Genomic DNA, 21,759 nt, shown 5'->3' with positions numbered 1-21,759 from the left:
CACAGTGCCAATACACTCTCCTTTCTGCAAGAATAACAACAATTTACCAAAATCTATAATCTACAATAATCTACATCTTCATCCAAATCTGTCCTTTACTTTTTGGGTTATACTGCAAACATTGCAAACATATAACATCCTTGGTGGAGGTAATACAGGATCACATTAAAAGTTGAAGCACATTAACTTATTAATAACATAGCAGTACACACAGCGACTGTAATTACCGCATTTATTTATAAGGATCTGAATGCATTCTGGAAAAAGTATCGTAGTAGAGATAAAAAGGATGAAACATCACATCTGCAGAGAGACAATCAACTTCCTTTCAGTACTGCATGTTTCAAAGCAAACAGTACAGGAAGAATAAGATATTAACACATTGAATACACTGCCCCTATTTGTTGCCTCGATCCGTGTTGATTAAAAACAACATAAAGTCAAGTCTGTATATTGGAACAATAAATGCCATCATCTTACTTATATGTGTGAACACCCTCCACACCCATTATGTTCAAATCATGATAACATTTTTACAGGGATAATGACAACAACCATGTTTTTAGTAAAGTTCCAGTCCTGAGGCCAGGGTGACATTTTATAAATGCAGACAAAAAATTAGATTATGCATAAATCACTAAATTGATTTCCACTATTCTATATGTATGTGTCAGGGAACAATAACTTTTCTAAGGTGTGCTCTATGTTGATGACATAATAAACCATGAATAAGTCTCAAAGGTCTGGTGTAAATGTAGATAAAAACAGTATTGCCCAGTCACACATTTCTTCAGTTATTATTTCTTCTTTTTCTCCTCAGTGGCATTGAACCATGAGTCTAACAGCCTTTTCATGTAATATAACTGCCAGGCATGCACTTGAATAGCAACCACCATGATGAGGTACATAACAGTCACTGCAGAGAAGCCAAAAATGAAGCGGTAGGCCTTTCCATGGCGGTAGAGCTGCTGTGCTACAGGAAACATCTCCATCCCACCATAAATAAGAGGTGCCACATTGAACAACCCTGCACTGATCATGGATATGACCAAGTAACTGATATTGTTCTTTGGAAGTGACAAACTGCTACAGAGCAGAGGGAAGAGGCTGAGCAGGTAAGGGTACTCCCACTGGTACGGCATGGACACCATGTCATGAGACAGCAGGTTGAAGTGGCTGACAGTCACCTGTGCAGCAACAAGCAGCCATATCAGAAAGTGGATCAAGTTTAGCTTCTTAACCTCCGACTTCAGGGTAGCACTGCAAAACAGAAAGCAGAACATCATGGTTTGGAAGAAATCCTCACAGATAGTGCTGCAGGTGCACGACATGAGCAACATTGGAAAGTAACTTGCCTCATTTGGTAGTTTGGGGTGACCCTTTCTCTGCGTTTGAAATCACTTCCATTGGTACCAGCAGCTCTGGGACCTACACGTGATGTCATGTTGAAAGAAACCTGCAGTCACAGGAAACAAGCTGTTTCAGAGGCCAAAACATGAAAACAAAGCTGAAACTGACATTGTTTGTTCTATTCACTAATATGTCAGGAAATAGTTAAAACTGCACACCACAACATATTGAAAATGCAAAATACAAAGAGGATACATTTCCTGTCACAGACCAGCAGCAAACTAGGAGTTCAATGATTAACCGATAAGTAATCTGTGATTTTACTACTTTGATATTACTATACTTATTAAGCTATTCTGATAATCAATAAATTAGTTTGAGTGTTTTCTTAATTAAACGACTTTTCAGCTACTTAAATATAAATATTTTCTGATTTCTTTCCTCCACAACTAAACTAGTAAAACTGAATAGCTTTGGTTTGTAGGCAAAAAGGATGATTCATTACATCTTGATCTGATTGGTTTAGAGCATTATCTAAATATTCAAGTTTTCTTTTTATATTGTGTTGTCTTATGTTATGTTATAGTGTGTTGTCATATGGACCAAAGTACCAAAGTAAGTTCCTTGTATGTTTATTACTCACTTGGCAATAAAACTGTTTCTGATTCAGATTGTCTGTCTGAGCTGCTGTAGAAAATGGTGGCACAAGATGGCAGCCCTCGTAAAGCAAGGCCCCCGCCTTAAAAGGTTTTAAGGCTACGAAAATCAATTTTTTTGCAATTATACACCAATACAAAGATACTTATAGTAAACAGTAATTTTTCAATTACCAAATTAACATCAAAGGACTTTTGCCTTTGATAGACATGAGTTTGAAAGGCGTGACACTGTGCAAGAGACATGGCAGAAGCGGCTCATTTAGTGATACATGTTATCGCTCGGATTTCTACCAATATCTCTCACATTTCTCATCCAAACACTGCCGAACTGCACACAGTGGTGCTGTTAGTAAATCACATGCCAACCTTGAAGACTGTCAAGTGAACCCTTGGACAGTTGTGTGGTTAACAGACAGACTTGACAGACAGAAGAGAGAGTTTATGGTATTACTAGTGTGGTAGTCAATAATTCCCCATGTTAAATGTTTATCTTTTAATTTGATGAAAATATAAGATTAGCAGCTTTAAAAAGACCACTTGCTTTACTATATTGTACACACATTTTAGGATCATATTCTATGTTTTTTTTTAAGACTGCAAATAAAAATTACAAAATATACTTACTGTTTAAGCTCACACAACAATTAGTCTGCTCATGTCCCAATATGAGAACACTTCAGATGAGCCATGTTTTGGATTTAAAAGCTTAAGCAACACACTGTCACACACGACAGTACTAATGATATCAGTCATAATAAAACAGCCTCTTTTCTGACAGTTATAACGATGTCACAAGCAAATTTCCGGTTGATTATTTGGGCCGCAGCTGGACAGATTTGAAGCAGGTCAGTGCGTTAGCTGCCAATGCTAACAAAACAAATTTAGCATTTCCTTTAAACACCCACGCTGTATGTGTTTAAAGAACTGCGGGCTGGCGTGGTTTCACCGACGGTAATTATCACACAATGCAACACAGCGTCCAGCTAAGATAAGAGAAAACAACACTCACCTCCGTATATTTTCACACGCCTGGTCCAGCTCAGTGTCTCAACCTGTACTAACAAAAGATGGAATAAAAGGGATGTTGCCGACGCATCTGCGCATGCGCACAATCTCACTCATCAACACAAGGACCTCCCACCGCAACATCAGCATCTCCCTCTCATTGTATTAATGGCGTTATCCCGTGAACGTTCCTGTATAACACATTTACTAGTAAGTCATTTTCTGGTTCAGGGACAGTTCAATTATTTCAATTTTGATCTAATTCATATATATATAATATGTTGAGCACGAAAAAGGACATTTGTGTTTGGTCGATTATTTGTTGTAACAATGTTTCTTGGCAATAAATCATATACTGTTGGAAAGCCTGTTGTATTTCCCTTTTTGAATGGTGCCACATTCGTAAGGAAAATGCATTTGTGGGATGAGCAGCAGATCTGCCAATGCCAGTTTATTCATGTGCTCTATACGGCTTATAAATGTGGCTGTATAGACTACAAGATAATGACACATTATAACAGTGACGACTGGGAGATGAACACTCACTGTTAACATGGCTGACAGCCGGGACAGGAGGAAAAACATTTAAGCCACTTAACAATAGGGTCACAAGTCAAGTCAATGTGCCTACTTAAGGCGTTGATAGTGCAAGAATATGTTTGCTACTTTATCTCACCAAGATAGCCTTTCCCGGTTTGAAACTGAAGTTCACTCTGCCGCACTAAAGTACTGGAAAACCACACCTATTGTGGTACATAGGAGCTGCTAGACGTCTGCTGACCCATTTAGTAAGTGTGTGTCATTTAGGTAAATCTGAATGAAAGGCATCAAACATGAAAGTCACAAGATAATATATTAAAATGTATTGATGGAGGCAGTAAAAACTCCTACGTGTTGTGATGGAAAATATCCAGATTTCTTAATGCACCTTTGTGTAGAGACTGAGACGGGTACATACTGCAGTTTCCAGCTAGGAAAGTCCAGAAAACTGCTTTGCTTACAAACAAAGATGGTTGTATGAGCTAGTTTTCCAGCAGTCCAGTTGTTCATGGAATCTTAGAAATAAATGTCAACTGCTTTTTAATTAAACAATTTTTATTAAGAAAAACAACAACAGACAATAACAATAAACATTAAACATAAAGACATACATTCACTGGTTACACTGAAAATATTAGCACCATGGTTAAAAAAAAGTAAATACGCTTTTCCCTTTAAAAACACTTTTACTTGATGTCCATTTTTAGCATATAGGTGATCAGCAGATAAAATAATAAATTATTGACACAGTTGTTGGTATGAATTGCTGAAATTTCCATTAACTGTAATGCAGACTTAAGCATTTTCTCCACAAACCTCACCACAAAGAAACAGCACATTAAATAAGGCACAACAAAGATATTGTGGAAGCTTGTTTAGTTATATTACTTCTAAACATATCACATGAATTATTGTTGAATGCAAAGTCATTGTTAAAAAGTTTCACTTCAAATGTATAGTCCAATATTAGTTTTCCACAAATGACTCTTATGTATATTAACAGTTTTTTTGGAATAATAATAATAATAAAAAACTATAAATTATAAAAACTGCATTTCTGAAGAGATTCTCGTTTGGTATGAAATTAAACTAGTCAAATCCATAACCACAGCAGGATTGAATACATTGTTGTTATAACTGCAGCATTGTACATGTTTACAGATCTATAATTTCTCATATTTACCATGTTGTTATAAGTTGTGAAAAAAGTGGTTTTCATTGGTGAAGGGAAATTTATGAACTTGTTTGAACTTTTTTTTTTTAAACATAAATATAATTATTTTTACAGCTACTACATCCAGTATATGCAAAAACATAAAATCAACATTACATTCTTATTTCTTTTTGATTCTCACTCATGGGAGCAATTGTCAGTCATCAAAAGGTAACATGCCCATAAAATAACCATCTAATATTTGTGTGCTCCCACAAATGACCACCAGTTGCCCCTATACTGCCTTCACACATGGAGTGAAAGCATATATGATTACTTTCACCTGTATTTTGCTGTATTTTATTTATTCAATGTAATCCAATGGAAAGCCTGATGAATTTTGAGAACATCAGAATAGGATTGTATACAATTAATCTAATTACAAAATTACAAAACTCCACCATTTGTTATAAAACCAGAAATTCATTTCACCTCTAAACTGCAAATCTTTTCATGATCTGATCTGTGCTGGCTTTTTCAAAAAGTATCTACATGCTTGTTAACAATTAGGAGACGGTTTTCCCCATGAAAAAAAAAAAAAGAAATTTGTTACCAGAATGTCTTTGTGTTTTCTACTGCATTTCACATTCTTACCACATGGGGTAGCTGCCCGTTTTGAAGAGGTGCTGTACAAAAACTGTTACAATAGTGTAACTAGAATTGTAAAGTTTGTTCTATCTTCTTTTCCATTCCTTTGCTCATTTTCTTCTTAATAAGAAATTGCACTTAATTTCTCTCCTTTGTATAAAAATACAACTGGTACCATCTTTGCCTGGTCTTTGCCTTTTTCTCCATTCTTTTGTCTGAAGGCCTGTAAATACTACATCTTTGTTTTCTCATTTAAACAGCTTCTTCTAGGGTTTATATGATAGCTTCTCTATATCCAGACCACCATCTTTAATATTTCTCTTGGAATACTTTCTTATCCTCAGATTTATGTTGTTGCCTTTTCATTTTACATTAAAAAGACTGCCCAGTCTAAATTAATTTATGGTCTTGTTTTATGTTAAAAAATGCATCTATTTTATTCTCACTGAAGTTTCTCTGACTCCCTACAATGAATGGTGTTACATCGGATATAACAAATACCCAGAAAAGGAGGAGTGCACGTACTGCCCAGCATAAAGTCCTGAGGCCTGATCTGAGGGTAGCTGAATATAAACAGTGTCTCCAGGTTGGAGAGGTAATACTGCACTCCCTGATGCTTGGTCTAGGACACCCTTTTTGTATTCATCATATGTATACATGACTGGTTCATCATTCCTCATCAAAGCCACCCACACATTAGCTCCTTTGCAATGGACATGGTAGGCAAAGTAATAAATGCCTGGCATGTCACAGGTGAAAATCCCTGTTTGAGGGTTGTAGTTTTGGCGACCATTGTATAAGGTCTTGTCAAAGACAACTGGAGTACCCACAGGTGGGAAGGGAGTTGTTGCTATGGCTGTAAATGCTGGCATTTCCAACCCACTGACACCCATTACTTCTGCCCCATTGCCTTCATACTTGCCCTTTTTACCATAACCACCTGCCTTAACACCATCTAGTCCAGGGCCCATCTGAGAGAGTACTCCAGCCATGTCAGGTGACAGGCCAGGTACTCCAGGTGGACCCGGTGGTCCAGGAGGGCCGGCCTGACCTGGTAACCCAGGTGGGCCCTCTGTTCCTTGGGGTCCTATGGGACCAGAAATACCTATTCTCCCCTCACCTGCAATTCCTGGTAAACCAGGTTGACCACTATCTCCTTTTGGTCCTGGAAGACCAAGGAGACCAATTGGCCCAGCTGCACCGTCCATTCCTGGGATTCCTTTGGGCCCCTGAGGTCCCACTTCACCAGGTAACCCACCTTGTCCTTTTGGCCCAGGAAGTCCTGCAGGACCAGGGGTACCAGGTAGACCTTTATGGCCATCATCTCCTTTAGCACCATTCAGTCCTGGGGGACCTCTTGGTCCTGGTTCTCCTCTTTCTCCTGGAAGACCATCTTTACCAGATATCCCAGGAAAACCAGGTTCTCCCTGGGCTCCATCAAGCCCTTTAGGTCCTCCTTCTCCACAGTCTCCTTTAGGACCAGGGGCACCTAATCCTCCTGGGGGTCCCATGGGGCCTGAAGTACCTGGTGGGCCATTTGGACCAGGGGGTCCAGGCATTCCAGAGAGTCCTCCATGTCCTTTATCTCCTTTTGCTCCTGGTGACCCAAGAGGTCCACCCATACCTTTATCACCCTTGGGGCCTGGGAGCCCTGGTTTACCAAATCCAGGCAGTCCTGGCTTTCCTGGCAAACCTGGTGGTCCTGGATGTCCTTTTGGTCCTGGTATACCTGGCTGTCCTGGCAGGCCATTTTGACCTGGTTTTCCTTGACCCGGCAGTCCTGGCGGGCCAGGTCGCCCTCCTTCACCTGGTAGCCCAGCTGGTCCTTGCTCTCCAGGATGTCCTTTCTCTCCTGGTGGGCCTTGTATGCCTGGTGCCCCATTCAGACCAGGCTTCCCAGAACCAGGCAGTCCTCTTGGACCAGCAGGTCCCAGGGGTCCTGGGAGACCTTTGTGACCTGGTTGGCCTGGCAGGCCCATTCCTTTATCTCCTTTGGATCCAGGTAGTCCGGGTAGTCCTGGCAATCCTTTGTGACCTGGCTCTCCTTTCATCCCTGGCTGACCAGGTAATCCCTGTACCCCTGGTTTACCTATTCCTGGTAACCCAGGGGGTCCTGGAGGACCCTGAGGCCCTGGCTGTCCAGATGGCCCTTCCTCACCCCTAGGACCCATTTCTCCTTGTGGCCCTGGCTCACTGTTTCCTCCAGGCTTGCCTGGAAGTCCTGGTAAACCTGGTTTTCCAATTCCAGGCACTCCTGGTGGTCCAGCGGGTCCGGGTTGCCCAGCAGGTCCTGGTTGTTCATTTCCTGGAGGTCCAGGAGGTCCTTGGGGTCCCTCTGGTCCAGGTGGCCCGTCTGGACCTGGCTGTCCCTGAGGAATTCCCTCAGCTCCACTAGGGATTGTCTGACCTGTGAAAATTGACGAACAAAATACAATTCTTTTGTAAATTAGGTGCTACATGCGTTAAAATTATATAAATGTTTGTGCCCTTGTCATGTTTTAGCAAGTCATGTCATATTTTTCCAAGATTTGAGGGTACTTTCCATTCAAAATATTAAACAATCTCACCTTTGTCTTGACCACCATTATATCTGCCTCCCTTACGAGCATTTTCCTTGCCCTTGAACATGGGCATCTGGGGTAGCTCCTTCCTGTAATGTGGATACTGCATATAAGGAATCTCTTTGCCAATGAACTGTTGCTGTGGAAAGCCCTCTTTTCCCATGCCCATGTGTTGTTGGTGGTGTTGCGCTGGTTGGTATTGCTGAGGGTGTGGCTTGTGTCCGTAGAAGGCCCCACCACTCACATAGGTAAGTGCTGCAAGTTCTAGCAGTGTCAGGATGAGGGGAGGCATGACCAAGGCCTAAAGATATAGAACACAAGATATTATTAGGCAGAGATACATCTCAAACTTTGTATGTCAATATGCAGATCAATTATTGGTGCTTTAAGAGTTTGTTCATCTTGATTATCAATATTCATGAATGCCCTCAAATGAGTAATGTGATTTGCTTAGTGCAGACAGTTGAAGGCTGAGCTCTGTCACCCTCTGCAGGTGATTTAATTGAATTACACATTGGTCTTTTCACTTAGGGTGTAGGTTTAGTTGTACTTAAAGTGTAGGCCTATGCATATACAGTCAACTATAAAAAAAACCCAGAATAGATAGGACAAGTAATTCCAATTAATATTTTCAGAAGAAAAGCTTGTTGCTTAGTTATATTACTGCATTCAATAAGTATTGTTGATGAATGCCAAGTCATTGTTAAAAAGTTTCACTTCAAACGTATAGTCCAATATTAGTTCTCCTCAGACTCCCTCTTCACTTGAATTAAAGCTAAAATTATTGGTTTGGAATTAAACTAGTCAAATCCATAAAGACAGCAGGATTGAATACATTGTTGTAATAACTGCAGAATTGTACATGTCCACAGATCTATCATTTTTTGTATTTACCACGTTGTTATAGGTAGTAAAATAAGTGGGTTTCATTGGTGAAGGAAAAATTGTTATAACATGGATTTTGACAATCTCATTTTTGTGTGCGCCCACAAATGACCACCAGTTGCCCCTATACTGTCTTCACATGTGTAGTGAAAGCATATGGGGTTACTTTCAACTGTAATTTGCTATTTTATAATTCCAATTCCAATGGAGAGCTTGATGAATGTTCAACATCAGAATTATATTGTATAGAATTATCTCTTTACAAAATGTATTGGTTATAAAGCTAAACATTAATTTCACCTCTAAAATGCAAATATGTTCATGATCTGATATGTGCTGGCTTTATCAAGAAGTATATTTACAAGAAGATTTCCTCATGGAACCATCACATAATTATTCCATTACCTACCATAAATCATTCATTAAAACGGCTAATGTTAATGTTTTAAAGTCCAACTTCATTGATATTTAAAATTATTTACATCCTGCTCTGACTGCAGATTATATTCCTCAGACTGATAATACACCACATACACCATAGGATTTTGAAAAATGGTTTCTGCTTGGGAAAACCTTTTAGATTTGTTTCTAATAGCCCTTGGTGTAAACCTCCCACCAACCAAATTAAGGATTTAATTGTCAAAAATCTGATTTTATTCCTTGAAACAAAATCTACCACCGTTTTCACAAAAATAACACAAATTGGTGTAATTTTGCCTATTTTGATGAAACTTCTTATTCCATGTACATTGACATTCTATTTTACCATATTACCATTTTCAACCTTGGCTGAGTTCAAATGTGCCTGGTAAGTTATGATATACCGTATATCATTTAATTTACTTAAGCCTGGTAGGCAGGCACTAAATCAGTCACAGTGCACTAAATTCACATACTACAGTTGTCCACAAGAGGGCAGCATACTGACCATTACACTGATACTTTCCACTTTTGACTGGGTGAGTATCTCTGTCACCTCTCAGTTGTGTATGCACCACTTCCATTAGTATAAAGAGCATTCTTGACATAATGAAATAATAAAATAATAATAGACATAAAAAAAATAATGTCTGCTGAAGGCATCCTGGAAGTAAGAATATATTGAAGAGCCACCTTGGGTCAACTCTGCTAGTTAGTTTGAATGGAAGTCTATGGGAACTTACCTGTCACTTGATTTATAAAGTCAACAAACATTTTTCTGAGGAGCTAATGGCCTCAATTGCTAGTTTCAGGCCTTCTTCAATAGCACATGATGCTAGTTTTGTTAATGTTGGGATAAATAAATGGAAAAGTAGAGCATATTTTAGTTGACACCAGTGGGATTATTATTATCAACCAGTACGTGCCAGGTCGCAGGTGATGTCTGTGAAACTCTGGTCACAAAACCTCAACATTGAGCTGGCCATATTCCAATTCTCAAAGCGTCAGAACAGGAGTTCGGATTCTTTTGGGTGATGTCACTGAGGTTTGCCACTTGGGCAAAACTATTTCTAATTGGCTCTACAGCTGTATTAGTAAGAGTGTCAACTGCTCTTCTCAGTACTTATTCTGTCATTCTTAGTCTTTATCGACACGCCTCATTGCTCAGGTTCAACTGTGATCCCAGACTGAGTTTTATTGCACCCAAGTTTTCTGTGGCTTCTCTAATTCACATCCTCAACCACATCCTTACTGTCTTCTCCATCATTTGCTCTTTGGATCTTTTCCGCCCTTTCACCTTTTCTCAGTCGACTGATGATTTTGACATGGCTGTGCCACTGTCTCCGCGATGAGAGGTGGCCTTTGAAGGAAGCTCACCTAGTTTCTACGGCGTCAGAGGCCAGACATGCCGAAGAATCCAGAGGAATGCCACTGATTCTTCCCTACAAGAAGTGGACCCATTTTTGACCACTTGGTGAAAGTTGTAGCCTTTATTCCAGTGGCTTAATTAGTTCTATGAATCTACTGTAAAGGGTTTGCAGACAGCAGTGGAGCAACAGTCAATGAAGTTGATCTTAGAGTGTGGCACAGGATAAAAATGACCATGACTGTACACATGGATATTGGAGGACAACACTAATAAAGTTTCACAACTGAAATGAATAAGCCTTATAGCATTACCCATTTGTACAGCAATCCCTTAAAAATGTATTTTTCTGTATAACACAAACTGTTGATAGTTCTACACAAACCAGAATATATTGTATACTGTGATCAAATCCCTTTGAGAGGTGGAGACTGGAAGTGAGATCTTCGGACATTTGGCAGGTTAAAATAAACTAAGCACTATATGCCAATTTACTAGGATATCTGCCTGGTCTTGAAATTTGAGGCTGAGTGTTTTCAGTTTTGAAAGAAGTGCAAACTTTCATACAGTATCTCATCTCATGCTTCTCTCAACTTTCCACAATACAACAGAGAAGTGTTCAGCAGCATTATATGATCACACATCAGTTTTTAACACATTTTATTTTGTAAGTTTACAAATGTATGAACATTTGTTTTGAATAGTTTGTGCACACAATAGTTTTGAATAGTTGTGTGTGAGGACACACAAGTATAAAAACCAAAGGATCTGATCTGATCAAATGTCAAATTTGAAAATATGTGGAACTTCAACATTAAAGCTTTTGTCATGTATCCTACGGTAAACTACTGTGAATTTCTTAGGACCAGGGTGTAAAAAAAAAGCACCCAAAAAATATGAATATTAGTATTATTACTAATAGTTGTAGTAGTGGTAGAAGTATGGTTTCATTGACTTTTACATTAAATAATTATATGAATTTATTTTAAATAAAGACAATGGTAATTTATTACGTGCTTATTGTTTTTAATTTGCTTAGTCATGTTATTTCTGGTATACAATATATGAATGTGTGATATTTAATGTTAGTATTTGGCCAAACATGATCATGTTAATAAAAAAGTTTAAGAAAAAAAAGTCATGGTTTTACTACCTTGTAGGAACGTCCCAGCTCAGTGTTGGTATGTGTGTGTGTTCAGGTGTTTTTAAAGCCATGGAAAACTAACAAAACGGGCAACTACAGATCAGAGGGACCCTTACAACGAGGGTCTGTTCAGTGCCACATAGCAACGCCATAACATTGTCATGGCAACTGCAGGGTGATGGAAATAGCGTCTGTCTTTACCTGGTGCACTTTACTCCAATACATTATTCTCCATAGGTGTTGCCTCCCGAGTGAGTTGTTCATACAGTGGAGCCACTCTCAGACTCTGACATCAACATAAACCAGCAATTTCCACGTTTTAACATGTTATTACAGAAAACAGAGCGAGAGAGGGGCGCAGTTATAACAAAGCGACTATACAGAAGTCTGTTACTGCCATTAAATCTACTTTTAAACACTGGTGTCATCCCTCCATCTATATTCGTGCCCATGCCAGACATGAAGTCACATATAAATGTGTGACAGCGGTGAGACTTCGTGACGGCGTGTGTAACGTGATGGGAGCTGTCTCACATCTGTAAGGTTTGCACTTTAATTTTTCACACGCTGGTGTAAAAACAATTTGGCCTCCTCAGTGATGACTCCCTGACAAGCGGCCATTTGTAACTGGGGCTAAACAGGAACAGCAACCATGTTCTACATTTTCACCCGTGTGTTATTCACCACACACCCTTTCCATACAGACTTATTTATGAGTCAGGAAGAGACTCACACATGCACAGTTGCACACACACAAGGAGAGAACTGTAGACATATGGCCGCACATGGGTTGTGTGCATTATAAAACCAAGTTGGGGAAGTTTCTGTGGAGTAATGTGTTTGTATTTTGTGGTAAAACACCTCTCTATCATTGTCTGTCAGCTGTTTCCATCAGGGCAAAGATACGGCCTCTCCAAATGTTCTGTATTACCGACAGACCGATATAGATTTTGCTATTCTCACAGTAATACTCACTGAAGCAATGAATTTCTGTTTTGTATATCATGTATGTTTATTGTATTTTTAAGTTGACTAAAATAAAGGTCTACAGCTAATGAAAGTGACTTTGTGAGGTAGCAGCAAAGTATGTTTAACACCTCAACGTGTGAGCATGTTAATGTTTGCTTATGGAGCTCCGGTCGCTGATGTCACATAATTCCGTCATGCAGCATTTGGAAATACAAACAACACCATTTTGGCAGGAAACTGAGCTGTTTAAATCTATAGACGCACAGTATGTACCAGGCATTATGTCAGCCCTCTCATTTATTCAATGGCTGAATTAATGAAAAGTGAAGATGGTGGCTAGCTGTTGTACTGTGGGATACCAGAACAGACAAGGACAAGCAAAGGGCAGAGCATTTTACCGAATCACCATAGATTCTGAGAGACAGCAGGGGTGGATCATTTTTATAAACGCGCATAGAAGATGGAGCAATGGGACTCCACAGGCAATAAATGCTACCTTGTAGTGATTGTAGGTACAGGATCCAATATGAATTAAGTTGAATACCTTTTTTATTTTTTACGTGCTTTTACTGTGATCTTTAAGCATTCTTAAAATGCTTAAAAGGAGTAGGACAAGGGAGTAGGACAAGGGAAAATGCATCAGAAATTTGAAGATGTTGGGATACTGCAGTTCTGAAGTAATATCAGGATTTTCACTATTTCCATACGGGTGAAAAACACCCCAGGGACTTAATGGTCATAGTCATAAGGGTTGTAGTCAGTCCGTCAAGTTCTGTGATATATTGCTCAATCTCCGTGGATTTATAGTAGGCAGTGAGCTCTGATGGCTTACAACCAGCAGTAGAGTCACATAACACCCAGAGCTCCATTAAACCTAAACACAAAGTACAACCGAAGCTGAGGAACATGTCATTTGTTTTTTAGATATTCGGTCATGTAACAAAATACTTTTTTTCATTCTTCATTTGAAATATGACAAACTGATGATGCCTCAAGGCAAAGTCTGAGGAGGTAAAGATTAGCAAGTGGTACGTCATAAGAATTTGAATGTCTGTTTTGAATCCCTGAGATTCATGAATTGACTGAATCACCTGCAACCAGGCACCTATTGAAGAAGACCTGAAACTAGTGATTGAGACTTTAATAACCTTATTAACTCCTCAGAAAAATGTTTACTTATGTTATGAATATAATATGAATTATGAGAGAAATAGGCTAATTTTCTCAAATAATTCGATTACAAACTGAATTCTTTTTGCAACCAGCAGAGTCGCTCCTTGGCGGCAATTCATTATATTCTTACTTCCTGACTGGCATCACAGAGAAAACTGCAAGACTATGTATTATACAGTCTATGGTTGATAGTCATTTAGACTACGAGGTATGATAGCATCTATAACATGAAAAAGACCAGGATTGATCTTTGGAGGACCATAATCCATTGTGCTGACACGGCCAAAAAAAAGACCATATCATATTTGCTCAGGCTTAACTCTATGTGCAAACTATTTTCTGAATACAAATGTTGTATTTTACATAGTTACATCCTATAATTATCTTCATCCTGTCATTGTAATTAGCACATTAACCTTACGACAACAGTCTGGAGGGACAAAAAGGCTTGGAGCCTAATTTCTTAACATCTGTTGCCAGAATCATGTGTGTCTGGTCATACACCACTGAGCTCTCAACATGTCTTGCTCCGGCCCAGACAGCCTGAAAAATAAGCATGTGTGTGCCCCTGCTTCCTTGACTACTTCCAGATGTCCGTCTTTTTGACATTTTACATCAATGAAACATGGCTATAAATTGCCCATCATGGGTGCGACACAAGACAACTCATGGACATCATACTTTATGTCTGTTGGCTTTTTTTTTTTTGCTGAGTCAGCCTTTGACCAACAGAATGTGAGGTGTTAAAAGGGTGGCAGCTTAGTCGCCGCCTGAACAAATGTGTACAGAAACAATGAGGCAATCAAGACTACAGTATGTTTAAATAGCTACAGTTTATGGGTTTGAGGAACAGACTCAAATATCATGGAAAAATGATATGAAAATTAATTTTTTTTTAAACCTCATAAGATTGCATTAGTATAATTGAATGCCTTTGTTTTCAGTGCATACAATGAAGTTGATTATTATTAAGTCAGTATGTTTGTCAGTGGGACTGCAATGCCACACTGGTTCCATGAGGAATCAATAATTACACATTTTTGTGAAAGATAGGTGCAGATACTCTTATTTTGAAGGAACAAGGGAAAGACAAATGATGAAAAGCATAAAGCAGTCGTGTATAAAAGCCAAAAATTGTATCTATGCCAAAAATATTAATAAAGGGCTTAGGTTTTCATAGAGTTTATAAATCTTATTAAGTTAATTTGCGAGGAGAAATTCATAGTGACAGAAACTGATTTCTAGGATGATGATTCCATAAATGGGTCTGGTGTCCTGAGCTAAAAATGTTACCTTCCTTTTTTAAAATGTAACCCCAACTTTTACAACTTAGTTCCACCTTTGACTTGTGAGTTTTCCTGGTCAAAAATGACCACCATAGGAAACACATGGGCAAGACGAGTTATTATGTTCATCCAGTAGATTTAAAACATTTCCATACACACATACACTCTCCCACACATTCAGAGCTTTATATCTTCTTGCTGTTTTTGTACCTTACAGTTACACATGTTAACAACTTTATGGTACACTCCATTGTTTAAGTAAGTTTTTGTGTTAATATGAGACCAATTAAAGAGTCACCTTAGACCACGGACAATTTAATGAGGGATGGTTCAAGAAACACTGGAGAAAGGTTGATATATACTTGATGTATATACTGTATATTCTATTCTTATTTTGTAATCACAATAGTCAATATCTTATATTGTGCATTCACATTTATCACAATTGGCTTCACTGTCTTTGCTGTTGTGACAGTGTGGGACTAATCTTATCTTATTTTTTTACCAGTTGCTTGCTCAGTAACTGTATACTGCTGAGCTGATGGGACGGGACTGCAAATACACAAACACACACAGATTCCTCCTCAAAACCACTTCTTAATCTCTCCTCACATGCATACACCCATGGGAAATATGATTAAAAGTGTCTCCTATCCTTGTGTCTGCAGACACATCTGTCTCTTCTCCCTCCCCTGTCAGATGCAGACAACTCTCTTCTCACTGTCTCTCTTTCTTCCTGCGTCCCTGTGTGAACAGAGCTGTGTCTGTTCTTCACCGTCTTCACCCTCATCTCTCTCCTCTCTGTTTCCAGCAGTCTGCCTGCCCTCACTAGCCCCCTTCTCCCTTTAGAAACATCCTGGTGCAGTGACCTGCAGCCACTCAGTGACTGCAGACTGCTGTGGAGGTCGGAGGGTGAGACGGTGTGTCTTTTTAAACCACCTTGTTAACATCGACAGATCCGTCCAGCAGTGGAGAGATGTGGGAGTTGTTGAATATGTTGAACAAGGTTGAACAATGGATCTGTTGGTGTTTAAGTCTTCTTATGTGTGTGTGTGTGGACAATACAGCATCACACAAGCACATACAACCTAAGATAGTCACTTATACGACCACATTAGGTCCTACTTAAATTTTCCCCCAGTGCATAAACAGGCAGCCTGTCCAAAACCTAGTGTTTAAATCCCACTGAACATGTTTGGCAAACCACTCGGCCTTCCTGCCTGCACCGCAGACCATTTTACAAATTTATACTTAAGCCAGCAGTTGCCATTGCACTCAGTCTTGGTAAGAGCCCCAACGTTGTGGTTTCTCAGTGAAAGGGGAAAACATTTGCAGCTCCTCGGCTCCTTAAACGCAGCTTTTATCACAAAGCACACCTCATAAAATTAACACCTCTACAAGTCACGCTACAACTGTCCTTGTTCAAACAAACCTTGCACACACACACACACACACACACACACACGCACACATACTCACACGTATGCACAGTGACACAGCTGTGCAGCTAAATGACCAAAGTGTTTACCTCTCTCCCGGTCCTTTACTCCACCATCATTCTTGGTTTCCATTGGCTCCTTTTGTCCCTTTGTCCCTAACATTCCTTAAGTTTGCCGAATAATGTACGCAGGGAGGCACGACACACATACATGCACGTGCACACACCTGCAAGCATGCACTCTGAGGTCAATGCAGGACCCATGTGTTCATTTTATAGTTTATGCCAGATAGAAAAAGGGAGATAGGAAGTTAGATAGATTTTATTTTCACTTAAGGTATTGTTTATTTGACTGGTTGTCTTCTGAGGATCATGCACACACATTAGATCAGAGCACAGCAAAACTGCAAAAATCAATAATTAAAGAGGAGAAAAGGCTAATAAGATGAGACCAACACAATGTCTTTGTGTTAATATTTTGCAGAGGCAAGCGACACATATCACATGTGCGTTCATTCATACACGTAGAACTGAAAAAATGGGACAATTTTCTAATTGTAAATTTAGGAATCTATATGAAAAGTTGGCAGCACTTCTGAAACATATTGGAGTTGTGTTTTACTCATACAGTAAGTACAACTGTCTCATATAGTCTCAACTGAACAGGTCTGAAAACACAACAATTGTATTATTGCCTAGGCTTTTGAATTCTCAGATCAACTACTCACTTTGCCCCCATATATAAAGAGTGATACTGAGTAGAACATGAACGTGTAATAACATGAATATCAAGTCATGGAGATTTTTATCTTGTTGCATGTGAATAATTTAAATGTTGCTGCGACTGATGGAGCAAATCAGCCCAGAGAGACTGAGCTGCTGCTGTGTTTGCTCTGCAGTCTCTTCTCACCAAACTGCTGCACTTGCCCCCATCACATGCATCTGACAGTTTGGCTTGAGCTCTCTGCACGCACACGCTCATCCGCACAAAACATTCGAATGTCCCGAAAATGTGTCTTCAGCGCAGTTTCCTCTCACAGAGACAGATGTGCGCTGCAGCTCTTTGAAGCCCTGGGAGGAATCAGCCTCGCTGCTGTACAGAGACATGCAGCTGCTTGAGAAACAAACCCTGTGAACATGTTTTCAGCAGGATGGAGATGTGCAGAAAATGCTAACTTCACTGCTCAAGGCCAAATTTGTGAGGCCTATCAAATCTGATGGCAGAATTAAGCACTTTTCATTTCTACAACAAAGAGCAAAGATACAGTTGGACAATGCATTAAAAATGATTCCTCTGCAGTCTCCCTATTCTAACTTTTCTAATACTGAGAACAATCTAGAAATGAGGATCTTATTTTGTCTTGCATGTGTATGTTTGAATCAGCAATTCAGTTTACATCATTAAAATGTTAAATCCTAAATTGGTCAGCTTGTGTTAAAAGGGTATGGATTTTATGAGTCAATTTGTGATCATCAGTCAAACCTCATTCGCTCAGAATAAAAGCTCTAGTAAATGGAACACCCGGAACTGCACATACAATTCACTAAAGAGGAAAAAAATAACAACTTTTTTTCTTTGAACATGTTCAAAGAAAAAAAATTCATAAATAACAAATGAACAACTAGAACTCAAAAATGAATATTAGACACAGTGAGAAGAGTGCGGTGCTTACCTTTGTAAGTGGCCGTTTATAGGGAATTAATCACTGCCGACTCGCAGACAGAAAAGCCGGCAGACTGACAATCACAGAGAGGGAACCCTGGGATATGTGCTCATAACAGAGGCACACCTTATGGACACAGCTTATATCTGCTGGAGGGTGGAGCCACTTGGGTGGGTGGGAGAGAGGGTGAGAGAGGGTGAGAGAGAGAGAGAAGGGAGGGATGGAGGGAATTGGCAGGGAATAAATGTAGCCTACCAAAAAAAAATCATACGCCACAATTTATAGTGTCAAAACATGCTCACATCCCTGTGCTGACTGACCGCAGTGACTGACAATGATAAAGAGGAATGTCTGCCTCATTTATTTTGTCACCCACTGGCCACTGACTGCAAAAATAAAGTGAGATAAATCTTTATACATCTGTTTGAGCCAAACACAGTGGAGGTGAGTGTTAAAAATGAATGTTCTGACTCACACCTGTGAAATAAAAAGATCAGCCAAGGATGCACATAAAAATATATTATATTATATTGTATTGTATTGTATTGTATTGTATTGTATTGTATTATATTATATTATATTATATTATACTATATTATATTATATTATATTATATTATATTGTATTGTATGATATGATATGATATGATATCATATGATTTGATATGATATATGATATATGATCTATCTATCTATCAACACCCTCATTTGTCTAAAAGCAGAGGCAAAAATAACATCCTTTTACACTTTTCGTCAACAGTGTGACAGGTTTGGTCAGCATAACATTTTGTATAAAACTGCCAGGCAAATTTGTAGAAGGAGCATTCAGTCACAGCCACAGACTAAAAAACAGTGCTTCTCTCAGAGGGTCCTTGTTGGTGTATGACGACAGACTCTTTCCAGGGCCGCTTTAACACCTGTGCACGACAACTTGGTAACTCTGACGTGTCCAGGCCACCTCACTATACACAGTGGGAAATGAATGGTACTGTACCTCTACAGTGACTGCTCGTCTTCTCTTTTATTGCCCTTGCGTGAATCACTGCACTCTTTGCTCACCGCAGAACAGAGGCCAGCAGTGTGTCCTGGCTGAGAGGCCAGCTTCAGGTTTGCCTTCACGTGTGTGACTATGAGAGGAAAGTGAATGCACGCAGATCCAAAGTGACATGGTGGCGTAAAAGGGTGGATGTCCTGCTGCATCTCCAACAGCCAGGTGTCAACTGAGTCAGCTGAGTCAGCTTTCTGGTCACTGGTGTGATTTAGAAACTGAGGACTATCTGTCACAGTCATGTTCTCAGCAGGACCCAACATTTTGCCACTGCGATGCGTTCATGTAACCCAAATGATTTATTTACTTTTTTTTAAATAAGAATGTATTGATAGCGAAGGGAAAATGCTATGTTGAAATCATTTTTATCATGAGATAATTTGGATAAATTAGCTTAATTGCGAAATGATATCTATACTTTAAAATATTTGACTGTACATTCACATTATATATAGTTCTGCAGTATATTAATGCGATTTAGCAGTATATCCCTTTATACTGTATTTAAATGTAAAGATCACACTTTTAAGTGTGTTCTTGTAACAGTAAATGGTAATATGGTATTGTTTTGTATATTATTACAAATATTAAAATGTGTGAAATTATAATGATGTCATTTATTGTGAAATGATTTGTGAATCCAGACATAACATTTTTGTTTTCATTTATATGGAAAATAGCTTGTAATTGTTCTCCACCCGCCCATTCAAACACAAAACTAAATGCAATAAATGCACCACACACGCACACAAACACACGCACCCACACACACACACACACACAGAGGGACACACTTTGAGTTGTGGTGTGAAAGGTACACGATAGCCAAGGGGTAATGAGTTGTGTGTGTTTGCCCTTGTGCTTCAAATCTCTTCCTGCTCCATTAATGAAGCCTCAATGGGTCACACAAGTGCCTTTCACCATCCGGCCTGCACCTGTTGTAGTTACTGTACTGAATGTACACTGCTGCTGCTGCTGCTGCATGTGAAAGCACAGGCCCTGAACACTGACTCAGTTCTGTTGTATCAACTCTGTAAACTCATTGTTATGTTCTTTCCTACAAGAAAACATCTACAACATACATGCAGCTTAAATCAATATTTTAATTAACAATGAAAGGGCTCACACTCATAGTGGTGTACTTTACACTTTCCCTTTTGCTGTAATAATTTACCATATTCTTAAAGAGACAGGTGTTTCCCACAGTGTGTTTGGAGATCAAATACGAAGAAGGATTGTTTATATCCGACACTTGACTCCATATGAACGCTAACATTGCTCTCTGCGTAATGACACTTATGCTGATGTTTCAAGAGACTTTAACGGGCCCCTATATAGGCAAAATGAATCCAAAGGCCTCTCTGAACTGGAGCAAGCCAGTAACACCAGTCATTCATGGTGTCATTGCAGTCTGCTGTCTTTTTAAGGGACTTGTTGCAAAATTGTTGTGACCCGAGGCAATCGCTTGATTTGCCGACACTGATGGAAACACCCATGACACCGCACCAAAGTAGCCAAAACATCAAGTCCAGTGTTGCAGGGTTAATTGGCAGAAACTGAATATAGGAGCCATAAATATGTTTGTGTATAGTATAAGTGTTTCACATTTTAGAGCGTGGGTTTATGAGCAGAATAACCCTGCAAAGTGTGTTTGTTGCACTTTGCAGTCTCACCATTAGATGTCACTAATTCTTACACAATGGACATAATGGATGTACTGGTACATTTAAGAAATAAACAAATAATATTATATCTTGAAAATTCAATATACACTACACATTATATGTAAATACAAATATATACAGTAGAACAAACATCTATAAAAATAAAATGTAGAGAAAAGCATCTAGAGATTAAAAACACAGGTGACTCCTAGTTTCTAACTGGGTTCTAATACATCGTAAGCACAAATAATGCAGAATACAGTATTTTCTGCGCACGTAACCAAACAACAAATGGGATGCAGTATATGTGGATAGAGCGTCTTTGTGTTCCCAGCAGCTGGCATAGCGTCCTCTGTGCCTTGACAACATTTATGATGCATATTATACATGACATTGTCCAGACTCACAGTAGTATTTATGTTTTAGCCTGAGCGTCCCTGTGGAACACCACTCAGAGCCTGAGCACAAACACTAGTTTTAAATGCTCGTACCATAAATTATTAGAACAAACAGGATGGCAAACAGAGTGGCGTACGGACAGAAAATGTAATGTTTCTCACTGTGGGGAAAAGTGCTCTTATTATAGCTGTATTTGAAATTTACAAAGAGATCCATTTTTCTACAACCTCCACTCCTCAAACTGTACATACTGGTGTTCTGTGAATGAATGCATGTTGCCTAAAGGCCTAAAGAGCCACAGCAACTCGGTGTCCATGCTCCAGTGCAGCATGGCAGCTACAGATGCATTTATAAACATTTGCACTGCTCTGAGTTTACATTTTACAGT

General features: G+C 39.2%; 2 protein-coding genes across 2 annotated transcripts; both read right to left on the bottom strand.

Moving 5' to 3' along the window:
• Positions 1-215: 215 nt before the first annotated feature.
• jagn1a (jagunal homolog 1a) lies at positions 216-3,147 on the bottom strand. The gene is made up of 3 exons (XM_058622922.1): positions 3,019-3,147; positions 1,356-1,456; positions 216-1,260 (listed from the first exon to the last, which is right to left on the bottom strand). The coding sequence occupies exons 2-3, from the start codon at positions 1,442-1,444 to the stop codon at positions 798-800; spliced, it is 552 nt and encodes a 183-aa protein (XP_058478905.1). The 5' UTR covers positions 1,445-1,456; positions 3,019-3,147; the 3' UTR covers positions 216-797.
• A 956-nt stretch (positions 3,148-4,103) lies between these two features.
• Positions 4,104-18,356, bottom strand: col8a1a (collagen, type VIII, alpha 1a). Its single transcript, XM_058623379.1, has 3 exons — positions 18,271-18,356; positions 7,923-8,217; positions 4,104-7,762 (listed from the first exon to the last, which is right to left on the bottom strand). The coding sequence occupies exons 2-3, from the start codon at positions 8,206-8,208 to the stop codon at positions 5,835-5,837; spliced, it is 2,214 nt and encodes a 737-aa protein (XP_058479362.1). The 5' UTR covers positions 8,209-8,217; positions 18,271-18,356; the 3' UTR covers positions 4,104-5,834.
• Positions 18,357-21,759: the final 3,403 nt, after the last annotated feature.

The sequence above is a fragment of the Solea solea genome, chromosome 2 (assembly GCF_958295425.1).
Source record: "Solea solea chromosome 2, fSolSol10.1, whole genome shotgun sequence".
NCBI classification, from domain to species: Eukaryota; Metazoa; Chordata; class Actinopteri; order Pleuronectiformes; family Soleidae; genus Solea; species Solea solea.
Note: the sequence above shows the minus strand (reverse complement) of the source record. Positions and strands in the feature narration are given on the sequence as shown.